A 13,596-nucleotide genomic window follows, 5' to 3' on the forward strand; every position below is an offset into this window, starting at 1 on the left:
AATTTTGAAAATATTGAAATTTTCGGAATAATATGCTAAAGAACTGTCAAATACTTTTTAAATTCACAAGCTGTGCTGGCCTTCCAAATAATCCTCAGTATGTCTTAGATTTGCTTTATTGTAAAGGAAGAAATTCAAACCGACCAAACATGAGGGGATAAATTGAACACAACTAATAAACATATCACACATGAAAAAAAAAATAAAAAAAAAATAAAGAAAAGAAAACAGGGTGCCCAAAACAGTAGTTTTGTGAATGAAATTAAATGGAAACAGTTTGCTTGATGAAGGATACGCATTTCAATACCCAGTAATTAAACATTAACATGCATTATATTTGCAACCACAAATAGTTATTTATTCACTAACTTGCCCCTTTTAGATGAATTGGTGAAGTGATCATAACATGTTAACACCAGGCAGAATTCAAGTTTACAGACAATTGCTTGAAAAGCCTTTTAAAATATAAAAGTTGTAAAGTGGTTTAGTTACTTTTCGAAAAGCAAGGTGGAGGGGCATGCTTCCTGCACACAAATGTCTATTTCAATTTTAAGCTTTTACTATGAATTAACTTAATATAAATGGCAGTATTTAAAAATGCAGACAAGAAAAAGTACTCCTGAATAATAATTGTCTTTGTTTGTCAAATCAAGCTTTATTGATAAAATGGAATTCAGAACTCTCTGTAGCAGCAACAGACCCAGCCAGTGTAGTTATTTAGTTAAAAAAAATAAAACAAAAAACAAAAACACAAATGATTTACTTGTGAATGGATCCAAGTGTCTAAGTTGTTGATACACATTTGTTCATAAAAGACTGCAATTCAGTCAAATTTTAATATCAAAAGGAGGAATATTCTTTAATCAAGTACGTTCAATTTGAGAAATCAAAGTTAATAATTATCCTGAAAAATACTGTACACTAAAGATACAATCCTTTAAACAATTTAATAGGGACCCTTAGCTGGTTATGTTGCTGCTTTTTTTCCAATCTAGAACCACCACATGAACAAATAGGGTTAGATTATTGGTTGCATCACATAACAAGCTAGACTTCCTGTAACCTTTAGAGAAATTTCCAGTCCATAATTAAATATGACAATTTTGTACAAGGACAATTGCACTTTACAAAAAAGAAAAAAAAAAAATCATACAACAGAATTTGCTGGAGTCTGATTTACAACATGTATTGTTTGAAAGTACATTAAACAGAAATTAAAATGTTACCCCCCCAAAAAAAAAAAAGTGTAAAGAGAGTATTAGGGAAAACAGTACAATACTCGGGGACCATTTGTACTGCTGGGATTTTTAGTTTTCACCAAGCACACCCACATCAATTTCCCTTCTTTAAATGAAAAAGGTTGAGGATGGACGCTAAGAAGGATCACCGAGGTTGGGCTGTATCTTCATTGCAGATAGATGTAAACTCCATTGCTAAATGGATACATTTACCACATATCATCAGTTGATGCCGAATCCTTTAGAGGAGAGGGGGAAAAGAAAAACAGAAATTTAAATGTTTAAAAGTAACCCTCATCAATTACTTGTAGAATCCCAAACAAGCAGGCCAAGTCAATGCAAATTATATTCTCATTTTAATACACACCTCAATATGATTTTAAAAGACGTGAAATTGTGACTTACATAATAGGGCCATGTAAATTTTTCTTACAGGCTTTTTTTTAATGATGCCATGTGTCCTTCCCATTGCTACCACCACAATCACAACTCTTTCCAGTATGCAATTCAGTTCCTGAAACTTTAGGAACAGTCTTACAGAGCTAATGCTTAGCCATAATCCAAAAGGAACATTTTGCATTTACTGGAAAATGGTTTAATATACACCAATCAGCTACAACATTAAAACCACCTGAAGGTGTCCTGTGGTATCTGGCACCAAGACGTTGGCAGCAGATCCTATAAGTCCTGTAAGTTACGAGGTGGGGCCTCCATTGCTCAGACTTGTTTTTCCAGCACATCCCACAGATGCTCAATTGGATTGAGAGCTGAGGAATTTGGAGGCCAAGTCAACACCTTGAACTCTTGTGTTCCTCAAACCATTTCTGAACATTTTTTGCAATCTGGCAGGACGCATTATCCTGTTGAAAGAGGCCACTGCCATCAGGGATGACCACCGACATGAAGGGGTGTACTTGTTCTGCAGCAGTGTTTAGGACGGTTGTACGTGTCAAAGTAACACCTACATGAATGCTAGAATCCAAGGTATCCCCACGTGCAACAATGAGCCTTGGGCGCCCATGATCCTGTCGCGGTTCACAGGTAGGTATTAACCAATGCATACCAGAAAACCCCCTGCCATTTTGGGGATGCTTTGACCTAATCTATCCATAACAATTTGGCCCTTGTCAAGTCACCGAGACCCTTATGTTTGCCCTGCTTTCCTGCTGCACATCAAATTCCAGAACAGACAGCAACTTCACTTTCTGTCTAATATGTACAAACCCATAGACAGGTACCATTGTAACGGGATAATCAATGTTCTTCACTTTACTTGTCAGTAATTTTAATGTTGTGACTGATTGATGCTTGTATCTTTTATAAAACACAAATATGCCAAGTTCTGGCTTGCATTTTAGATATAAATATACTTTAAATCCATAACAATACTGTAAGAGAAAACCAATTAAATTTTCCTGGCAAAGATTGTGGACAATTACTTGAAAGCAGACACAAGAAACATACTTACAGTGTCATCATTTCTATATGGATTCAGTCTGTTGTACACTGCTTCAATCACACTCCGCCTAAATCAAATTGTAAGAATTAATCATGACAGAACATTTTAAAAATAGATCATAATATATAAATATATATAAAAAATTGTTAACATTTTATCTTCTAAATTATACAAAATTCAGTCTCTCTCCCATTATTTATCTCCTCCTACAGCACTTCTGTGAATCTTACAAAGATGTCAACCCTCTAGATACAATATCAAGGGGGCATGGCCTAGCGGAAAATGACAGCGGCTAGTCCTAAGGACCACACATGACAAGGATCAGGCAAACAAGTGGCAGACCTTGCAGAAGCTTGCTCAGACTACATAGATGAATATACATTACCCTGTGCTAGTCACAATTAAGCAGACAAAATGTTTGACATTACAGTACTTTATCATTTAACACCCCATATTACAGTAGGATAAGCCAATTTTACAGATTTACAATTGTGTGTGCCCCATGACAAGGCCTTAAATTGTAGAAGTCAGTGCAAGAAAAACAGCTCCCAGATGCCTGAGGGCTACTGAAATACTTGAATTTGTCAAATAGGTGCTGCACTAAAGAGTTGCCCTGAACAGCTACACAAAACACACTAATAAATACAGCATCACTCTCTCAAACTTGTAAATTACAGCCACCTATCTCAAGAAATAATTTTCGGGAAAAAAAACATTGTTACAGGATGGAAATTTGTAAACTCCAAACTTCTGTTCCTATTCACTTCTCAGCAATGTCCAAAACTCATACGTGAAAAGCAGTCTACATGTACAGAAAAGCAAAAATGACTAGAAAATATTTGTATCTGATCATATAGTCACCTGAGACAACATTCCAACACTGCCGTTGCCCAACCAATCTCACAAATCCTTAAAGTTAGGCTTCATAGGAAACAGCTCACTCCTGGCTGCATACCCAGTTAAGAGACGCTGTCTGTTGTTCACGGATTAATGCACCATCGTCTTCCTTGGAGACTGCTTATATGAAATACATTTCTGAGACATGGCCAGGTGCGGTATGGACATTTTCTGCCACGCTAAACATGTTCCACTTACCTTTGGTTAAGGCTTTCACTTAATTGCCCCACAAGTCTGCTTATTGCTTTTTCCCTTGTACCCTTATCCTTACAGTACTTTGACATAATTTTTTTTTTTTAAAACTAAAAGAATCACGACAACTAGAATGGAACTTCAGCCTCTCGCAGTTTAGAACCAGGAACAGGGCTGCCTACTAGCCATGTGTTAAATGTCTGTTGGGGAACACTAATTTAGGCTTTAAAAAAAAAAAAAAATGTATTCTCTATGCTAGAAGTGTATATACATTGGCACCCTTCAATTTTTTTTCTTTTTAAACCACTTCCAATTTTCTGTAAACATAAGTTGAAATTAAACACCAGTATTTTGTCTCCACAATTTTCCAATACACAGAACAATTGTTTTTTATTCTGAATTGAGTATTGTATATATATCCTTTTAAATGGCATTGCCACAATTAGACTTAATATTCAGTAGCACAGCCTTTGGTCAAAATAACTGCTGGCTATAGCCATAGATGAGCTTCCTGCAGATCTCTACTGGCAGTTTGGTCCATTCTTATTTTGCAAACTGCTCCAGTTCTCCCAGATTTGCAAGGTCCCTCCACAGGTGTTCTATGGGGGATTTAGATCTAGAATCGTTGCTGCCCACCTAACAGTCCATCATTCCTGTGTATTTTTTTGAAGTGTGTTTTGGGAGTCTTTGTCCTGCTGGACGACCCATGACCTTTGACGGAGAACCCGCTTTTTGACACTATTCAACTTTACACTCCATAAGGGCCTGGTAATCTCCAGATTTCATGGCACGCACAAGGTACCCAGTGCCCGATCCAGCACAGCAACCCCAAAACATCAACGAACTGCCTTCTATGTGTAAGTGAAACTTTCCAAAAAAACCTTCCTTACATTTTGCTTTCTGTAAAACAGAATGATTTTGTGCTTTTAAGGAAAACAAAAAAGATTTAAAAACAAACAAACAAAAAAAAAACCTCTAATTTGGTCTCATCTGTCCACAGGACATGCTCCCAGAAGGAATTTGGCATTTGCCAAGCAGCACCTGAATAAGCCAGTCTGGCTTTCGTACCTCTCTCACAGCAGTTCTACCATGCAAACCCTCTTTCATAGAGTTGGTGATAGAGGGTGAAAGTTGGAAGGGATATAGTGTCTCTGAAGGTCCGCTTGAATCGGTTTGTTCGAATGGTGGAGAAAGCACCTCTATCAACTGCCAATCTCGTGCTGCAATCTTCCATCAAGTTCTCTCTTGCAGACACGTCCAAGGAAGTTGGCTACAGTGTCAAACTTTACGTATGATGGAGACGGGAACGTCAAGGTCTCTTGAGATTTGCCTTCTGATTGTCCATGTTTGGCTGCAATGTTCTGTGACCTCCTAAAACAATTCTCTGGATTTCTCTTTTCTCCATGCTCATTGCAGTACAAAGTAACGAGTCCTTTTCTATATTGAAGTGTGTTATATGCCTGGTGCAACACAACGAATATATTTCCTCCTTAGAAGTCAGCCTGTCCCAAAATACTTCTAGCAATGGTGTCAGTATCCCACCAATATGGATAGTGGCAACGGGGACAGAAAGATATCATACAGCCACTGCGAGTGGTCATTTTGCAGAATGGTTTGGTTGCATCTCATAATATGGCCACTACATGTGGCCTGTGAGACAGCTTTAGTATTTTCAGTTTAGCACCAACATATTGCCATTGCTTTAGGTGTTGTGGTTTCCAATGGAGTAAAGAAAGAAAAGACGGGGGGATAGGTAGAAAGATGTTGGTTAGCACACAGAGAAAGAGGGTGTGTGTGTGCATAAGAGGGACCAAGAGAGAAATAAGGTACGGGCAGAAACACACTTACTCCACAAAGTAGTACCAAGCACTGAGTGATCATGTTTTGACCAGCAGGTGACTTGCTTCAAGGTGATACAAAGGTCACTAGCTGGCCAAAACATTGGCGCACACACATTGCTTGAAACTTTAGTGGATTTAACCTCACTTTTGATTCAAGACCTTAAACATTTTCTAATAAATGTATATATGATTTCCATAACTTTTTAGTGTGATCAACATCGGAATATTTGTGCTATTGCCCAAACCTACATATACATATGGTCACTTTGGACTTCAAGGAAAATGCTGTACTGTAAGAAAATGCCTGGACTTTAGCTACTTGTTTTCTTTTCAGCCTGCGAGTTTTGGATACAAGTATTATGAAAGGGTTCCTCCTTAGGCTGTCATTGTAATGTTTCAACAAGTTAATATGTTCGGCATAATGAACGGGGATGCAGGGCGGTGTACCTCAAGGTCTTATGTTCCAAAGTTTGTTACAAAGGCATGTGTTACAGGTACACCACACAGAACTTAATTCCTACTGTGCCTTATGGTTAACAGGTACAAATATTCCTGGTTGAAAACTTGTAATAGGACCAAGCTTTTGCTCAGACTTTCTTTTTACATGTGGGATCTCCAGCAGTGGGACAGACATACTGATCCAGTTGTGTTCAAACAGGAGGCATATAAACTCTTGAACATGATGCAGCTTAGTGTACAGCATGTGGATGGCAGGCATCAGTGTGTGGTACAAGTAGAGAGAAACACATTTGTAACTATGTATTCACATTTGTGCAAGCAATATCTGTGGCAGGGAGGCTAGAATTTAAGGAGATGGCATAACGAGGGAGCAAAGGGAAAGACAATAGGAACACAAAAATGATAATTAGCTGGTTAAAGCTCTATTTACAAACAAGCTTTAAAAATAAAGGGGTAAACCACTTTGCACGACACACAAAACTGATCATGCTACACAAACATATGCCACTATTTAAAAAATAAGTTATTTCACTCCCTGGCATAATTCTTATTTTCTTGCATTTAAAAGCATGCATGGAAGTCTCATGTGAAAGTGTCAGTCTGTTTAAATCCAATAGCAGAGTTAGGAACATCAGGCAGGAAAACAATTATAGTGCTCCCTCACATAAAGAGAGCTTATAGGTAACAAACACTAATGACAAAATTGGTGTACTAGTAAAATGAGGAATCTCTGCTCAGCCCATCATTTCATTACTTTTGAAGCTTATAGCTATTGCAGATTCCTAAATGCTCACAAGTGTAATAGGAAAATGATGGAATTTAAACTTATTTTTAAAGTGTGGCATATATAAGTCTATGAAATTAAAACAAGTCACAAAATGATCAGGTTAACTCACTTGCTTGCCAATTCACCCCCAGGTGGGAGGTTAGGGATGGTCTCAGTGGCTAATGTACGCATCACATGGACTAAGTCTGGTACACCTTCTTCACCCTGCTTCTTTATGATCTCTAGGAATTAGAAGTACTTGTTTTGTAAGTGCTATTCAAATCAACCAGTGTACAGTACAGCTTCACCATTACTTTTAAAGCACAATCATACAAAAGGAGTAGTATTTAAGTGCGGCAGAAAATGTTTTCTATATGTCAAACTTATGTTTGAAGCGAGTGGAGAATTCAAATAACAATTTAGCTGAAGTAAACGTTTGGCTGAAATGTATTGCTTTGCAGAAACCTATCTGAAGTTACAAAACATACTACATCTACATTTTAGCATTCAATCAAAAACACCCACACCCAAAACGCCCCATCAAATTAACCAATTAACCAAATTAACACACCAAAACAAGTCTAGATTGTAGACATCAACATTGATTTCTGAATAAAATGCAAAGATCTCAGATTTGGTTTGCCAAATTATTTTATTGTATAATTTTAACATCTAAATTGAATCTACAAGGTTCTATTGCTGAAATTAAGATATACAAAAATAAGGAGTCAATCTCATCTAGACAATTTACATCCTTGAAGTGGATTACATTAACAGTCTCCACTAAACAAACACATTAATTAGTATAGTAGGCTATAGATACATTCTGCATAATACAGATGAGAAATTAAAATTAGAATCATCTCCCCCAAAAAATGAACCCACATTGACAAGATTATTATACATCTTCAAACAATTAGCCATGTATACATTCAGAAAGAGGGAACAAGCTTATCACTTTCTGCAATATCATCCACTAACTCAAAACAGATCATTATTTTTGAGCTGTAGATATTGGGGCATATTGAACACAAAGTAAACACCAATTATGTTGTTTACCTATTTACACTCATTCTGGATTAAGCCCTTCAATTCCCTGCAAAGCTGGTCTCCAAGACCATGTGAAACTGGAGTATTTTAAAGAGCACCACACACCTACATGCAGTGCAAGCAATCAGCTGAACCAATATATTCAACATATCAATCCCACTAGGAACTAGTCACAACGCTGATGCACGAACCAGTGTTGGATTCCTCACCAATTCTTAGTGAAATAATAATATGCATTCTCAGGAATATATCCAGGCCACCAAATGCCGCCTCCACTTTTGTGTTGATGGTGGATGCTCTTTAATGACAAGAACACAATTTATTTCCCTTACCTATAAAACATTGAGGTTAATGTTTAAATTGAAAACTGCACTATCAAATCAGAATTTAAGTAATAACTAGCAATATTTCACTTCAGGAATGTTCAAATACTGGTTTCTTTGTATTGTCCTGGGACATAAGTAATCAAAATGCCTGCTGTGAAATACACTGTTTACCCTCAATACAAAATGCTGATTGTGAAGTATAGAAAAGCTACATTCTCTACGACTGTATGCACAGAGTATGCTCAAATCATTTCTTGCATTCTTAATTGTAATGAACAAAAATAGGTTTGTGGAAATTTCAATAATGAAGTCCCTAGCAAAAAATAAAAAGAAATCCCAAATCACTCAAAATCAAAACCTAATGACTGTGCCGAAGTATTTAAGTATTTTAATCCCCAACCGAGGATCCCTGACCTGTTGAACTATACTGAAAGCACGGAACAGCCCTACCAGCATTATATGATTGTTATTCTGCCATCTCTGGTATCATCTGTTCCCCTACACCTTTTACATTGTAAGCTCATTTACCCTGGGTCACCTCCTGTTTCATGTCATTGTATGTCATTTGTTTGCCTTTTCTCATGATCCTCTCAATGTACAGCACTGCGTAATATGTCAGCACATTATAAATAGAAAAAGATAATGTTCCCAATGGATCAATCATCAACAAAAAGTTTAACGAATTGAATATGAGGATTTATCAGTGATATTGGAGGCTAGAAAAATAGAACTCATGTCATCTTCAGAACCACAATTTAATAAAATAGTTTTCAGAGGTTAAAATTTATAAATAAGGCATTTTAAAATGTAATGGGATGTACTCATTTCACAAATTTGTTTGTGGTGTATTGTTTGCCCTGCAGACAATACTTTTATCTAAACATTGCTTGGGTCACGCACAGTCAATAGCGGGCCTAGAGGGGGCTATTGGGGCATTCGCTCCCCACTAGCAGCAATCTTCATACCTTAAAATTGCTGTGGAAAAGTCTGATAATCGGGAAGGAAAAGGACGGGGCCAGCCAATCAGTGTGAAGGAGGGGCGTGGCCATGTAAATCCCCCAACCCCCAAAAAAGTCGATGTCTGCCCCTGCTCACAGCAGTCATGTAGGAGGGCCATGACAGAACAGCTGTACTCCTTGGAAAAGGAGTAAACTAACTGCACTCCGTAATTACTATAAAAGCTGATAGTACAGTGGTTAAAAAAATAATTTGTTATATACATCAGCAGTTTAAAAATAAGCTTGAAAATAATATTTATACGAAACATGAAAGTGCTAGTGGCAGCATTAAAAAAAATAAAAAAAGTCAGTTCAGTAATCAGTTTACAAAATTAGTGTTTCTTTTTCAATTAAGATGACCAATGCAAGTGTCTGAGGCAAAACACTGCAAACAGTTACACATTTCTGTAGTGTAGACTTAACTTTGGTGAATAAAGCTGGTCACAAGAATTTGGAAGAGCACCTGTTGCCTACATATAGGTAGGGGATGAACAAATTCACCAGGAAGCTGTGCACTGTGACTATTCATGAATGGCCCAGTGTGGTCACTGGATTCTAGGCTGCACTTTCTGCATTGCTGGCTCAGCCCACAAACAAGCGCCAGGTCATTAGGAGGAATAAAGTCTTTTTAGACACTTCCCTTTGATATGGTGTTAAAAACACAATATATTCTCAATCTGCTTGCTGAATAAGTTAGTGCGCTCCCATATCTTAGCGATTCATAGGGGTGTATTCAATTGTTGCCGTTAACGCTCTCAAACGAGCGCTCTAAAAATATTAGCATTAATACGGTAACTACTCGCTAAATTTCATCTCGCTGCGAGATGAAATTCAGCGAGTAAACTACCGTATTAACGGTATTTACGCGCATATTACCGTATAAACTAATATTTTTCGAGCGCTCGTTTTTTTTTGTTTTAGCGCGTTAAAAGCAACAATTGAATACCCCCCATAAAGTATAGTTTTTGTTTGGCAAATAAAAATGCAAACAAGTAAACTCTTTCCATGATACTCTGCATCATATGTTCTATTTAAAACTAATCAGACCACCTAATAAATCTGTATTGAATGATTAACTCAGTAACAGTAAATGCCACTATAGAAATACATCTTAGCAAAATGAATACTTACAATAGGAGAGGGCAGGAATTACTAATTTAAGCAGACAGAAAACAATTGAAATCACTGATGTTAAACAAGATTTCAGTTATGAATTTTACAAGATATCTCCAAAAGATAATGTTACTAGTAAGTGCAACAATGCCTCTTTTTTTTGTCAATTGTACAATATTAAACACTTATCAACAAGTGAATATAAAACAGAATAATTCCTTTATCACAAATGTTCCTGATCTGGGCTACTTTGGTCACAGAATACAGTTTCTCATGATTGTGTTACAGTGAAGTACTATAGGATACAGAGGATTGTCCCTCCCTGCAGGTTGTGCACAGAACACTGTTCCAGCTAGAATAATGCAGCACTCAAAATGCTGAAATGCTCCCATAGCGACACACATAGTGAAGGGACAAGGCTCCTTCCCGTCAAACAAGAGCACTGCAGCCCTGAAGAGCATGCATGCATGTCTAGCTGAACAAGCACAGTATTTATTCATAGACCTGTGACCCTGAAAATTATTTATTGCAGTATGTTTCTCCTTTCATAGTATAGGGTACATAACCCATATAAAATCCACTGAGTGATATCTGCTTGTACCTTGCTCCAGTGATGTAAATAGAGTAAATGTTTAAAATACATGTGCCCGTGTGTATATTACATATGCAGGCAAAAATGTACCTACTTCTACAAATGTCTCATAATACACCAAATCATTTAATCTTGCTAGAAAACATGTTACTGCAATTAGTGCTTTTTTTTTTTTTTTTTTTAAGAGAATTATGTAAAATCAATAACAGAAATGTTTTGTGAAGATTTACATGCAAAAACAAAGAATATTTTATACTATGCCCCAAATAATGACTTTACAAATTCCAATATCTCAACTCAAGCTAGGAATGTTTTTTTATACCAACACCTATGTAAAGTTTTTAGTAAACTGAATACATTGGATTTTAATTATCAGATTTTTTTTCCAAAGTATTAAGCTTGTTTTTTCCTCTTTGAATTAATGTAGTGATTTTTAGATTTAATAGTCACAAAAACAAGGCTCATCTGGACACTAATGCCCTATGAACTCATTTAAATGGCACTTAAAGGCATATTTAAGAACAAAACAAAAAAACACTATTCATTTGGGTACTTATTTTGGTTAAATGATCCACCTTCTACTCTGCTTTCCAGGTACTTGTCCAATTCCGCTTCTCTCTTCACCGCCTCTGGCGAGACTTTTGGAGCACTTGGAAAACAGATCAAAATGACACTCATGTTGTCTCTGCTTCCCTAGAGGAGGAAAAAAATTAATATTAGTCATTTGAACAGCTCCGAGTGTCACAAATATTTGTAAGAGCAGACAATTTTAGTACACTAAAAACAGTTACCTCTATACCATTTTTAGAAGCATTACACTAGGATGTTGGAATTCTTTGCATTCAACCTGAAACTTAGGACATCTTAAGTTTTTCAACTGCATATGTGCAAACACATTCAATTGCTCTGCTGCCTTCTCACGTTTAAGCATTAAATTGTCCTTTGAGTGCTGGCCTCCATGTTTCTTCTTTAATTCAAACTGCATAAAAGTACATGTGCACCATGCTGCCAAATTCATACATCCAATCTGTTGGCTATTTAGGTCCTCTGCTCTGTTTTGATAGACGCTGCACTAAGCGCACATGCTCATTTCATGCTCCACCACAAGCTTTTACAGTATCTAACCTTCTTAAAATATTGCTGTTCGACACCCTGCAGGTGGAGAGCAATGCAGCCACATCCTCACCAACTTACAGCTCTCCAGTTCTATAACAGCTGAAAGAACATGTTAAATGTTCTACACAGTGCTTCCTGGTTTGCTTTCTCAAAGGGATAGATTTACAAAAAACAGTCTATGCTGGACTATGTTCCCGTCACAAGCAGAGAGATTTAAATTTTTGTTTAATTGGTGTTGGGAAATGTGCAGTACCAGTCAAGCGTTTGGATAACTACTAATAGCATTTTCCATATTTTAGAATAGTAAAGTCATCAAAACTATGAAACCCTACAAATGGAATTCTGCAGAGACCAGAAAAATGGAAACAGATCAAAAAGATCTTATATTTTAGATTGGCAACAGCTTTGCAAACTCTTGGCAATGTCTCAACCAACTTCATGAGGTAAACACCTGGGATGCTTTTTCTAACAGTCTTTAAGGAGCTCCCATAATGCGAAGCACTGGTTGGCTGCTTTTCCTTCACTCTTCCGCCTAACTCATCCCAAACTATCTGTATTGTGATTAGGTCAGGTGACTGTGGAGACCAGGTCCTCTAATGCAGCAAACCATCACTCTCCTTTGTCAAATCGTTATTACAAAGCCTAGAGATGTGTTTTGAGGTGCTGTCCTATTGGGGGAGGGGGGGAGTAACTCCCCAATTAAGCACAAACTAGATGCTGTGGTAGCCATGCTGGTCAAGTGTCAACAGAGAAAGAGGGGGAGCATAAAAGTCTGGTATCCCTGGTATAGTGTTAATCAGTCCAGGCTTGATAGCTCAGGAGCTGGTTACAGAATTTGTAGATTCACAATGTACTTTTTTTTTTTTTATCATCAGGCTTCCTAGAAACTGTATAACTAGCATTTCCCATCCTAAGCTAATTATCACTAACACAGGAACCAGCAATGTCTAGTCCCCTGATATTAGGCACTCCCAGACTGGTAAGCACATGCTTGGCGTATATTCTAATTTACTATTTGGGTTATGAAATCACTGAACTATGAGGATCTGGTTAATGAATTAAAGTGGCCTCAGAATGGCACTTTCACATACAGTGTGCTGTCAATTACACAAAAAATAAAACATACTCCCCACCTTAACAGTTATCTTAACAAAAATGCACACTCCACATTCCCCCTTTTGGGAAAAGTTTTTTTTTTTTCTTTTCCCGATTATGTGCAGTCCAGGTATGTTTTTAACTGACCCAATCTCTAGGTTTTGTAAACAGAGGTAACATGCAACGCCCATAACTGAAAATCTACAAGTTTCAGTAAGTCAAGTGTGTAGTTCTACAGCTTAAACAAAGACTAGTTTGGAGAGTCAGTTTGCCAGATACAGATTTTAACTTTTCTTATCAGTCCGCTAAACGCTGCAGGCTAAGCAAACTAATGGTTTCACAGTAGCCCTGAAAACAGGTTCTTGTCTCAGAAAACTAAACACTGAAATAAGTACAAAGAGATTAATAACCATCATGTGCAAAGAGCTGTACGATATATTGAAAGAAACCTATA

General features: G+C 37.1%; 1 protein-coding gene across 1 annotated transcript in view; it reads right to left on the reverse strand.

The window, feature by feature from the left end:
- Positions 1-630: 630 nt before the first annotated feature.
- The window catches only part of PPM1A (protein phosphatase, Mg2+/Mn2+ dependent 1A), a 34,727-nt gene continuing 21,761 nt past the window's right edge, over positions 631-13,596 (reverse strand). Inside the window, exons 3-6 of the mRNA XM_075192087.1 lie at positions 11,507-11,624; positions 6,983-7,094; positions 2,707-2,764; positions 631-1,477 (exon numbers count right to left, since the gene is read on the reverse strand). Of these exons, the coding sequence (XP_075048188.1) occupies positions 1,448-1,477; positions 2,707-2,764; positions 6,983-7,094; positions 11,507-11,624 (318 nt within the window). The 3' untranslated portion in view covers positions 631-1,447. The remainder of the gene's footprint in view (positions 1,478-2,706; positions 2,765-6,982; positions 7,095-11,506; positions 11,625-13,596) is intronic.

Source organism: Mixophyes fleayi, chromosome 12 (assembly GCF_038048845.1).
Source record: "Mixophyes fleayi isolate aMixFle1 chromosome 12, aMixFle1.hap1, whole genome shotgun sequence".
Taxonomy (NCBI): Eukaryota; Metazoa; Chordata; class Amphibia; order Anura; family Limnodynastidae; genus Mixophyes; species Mixophyes fleayi.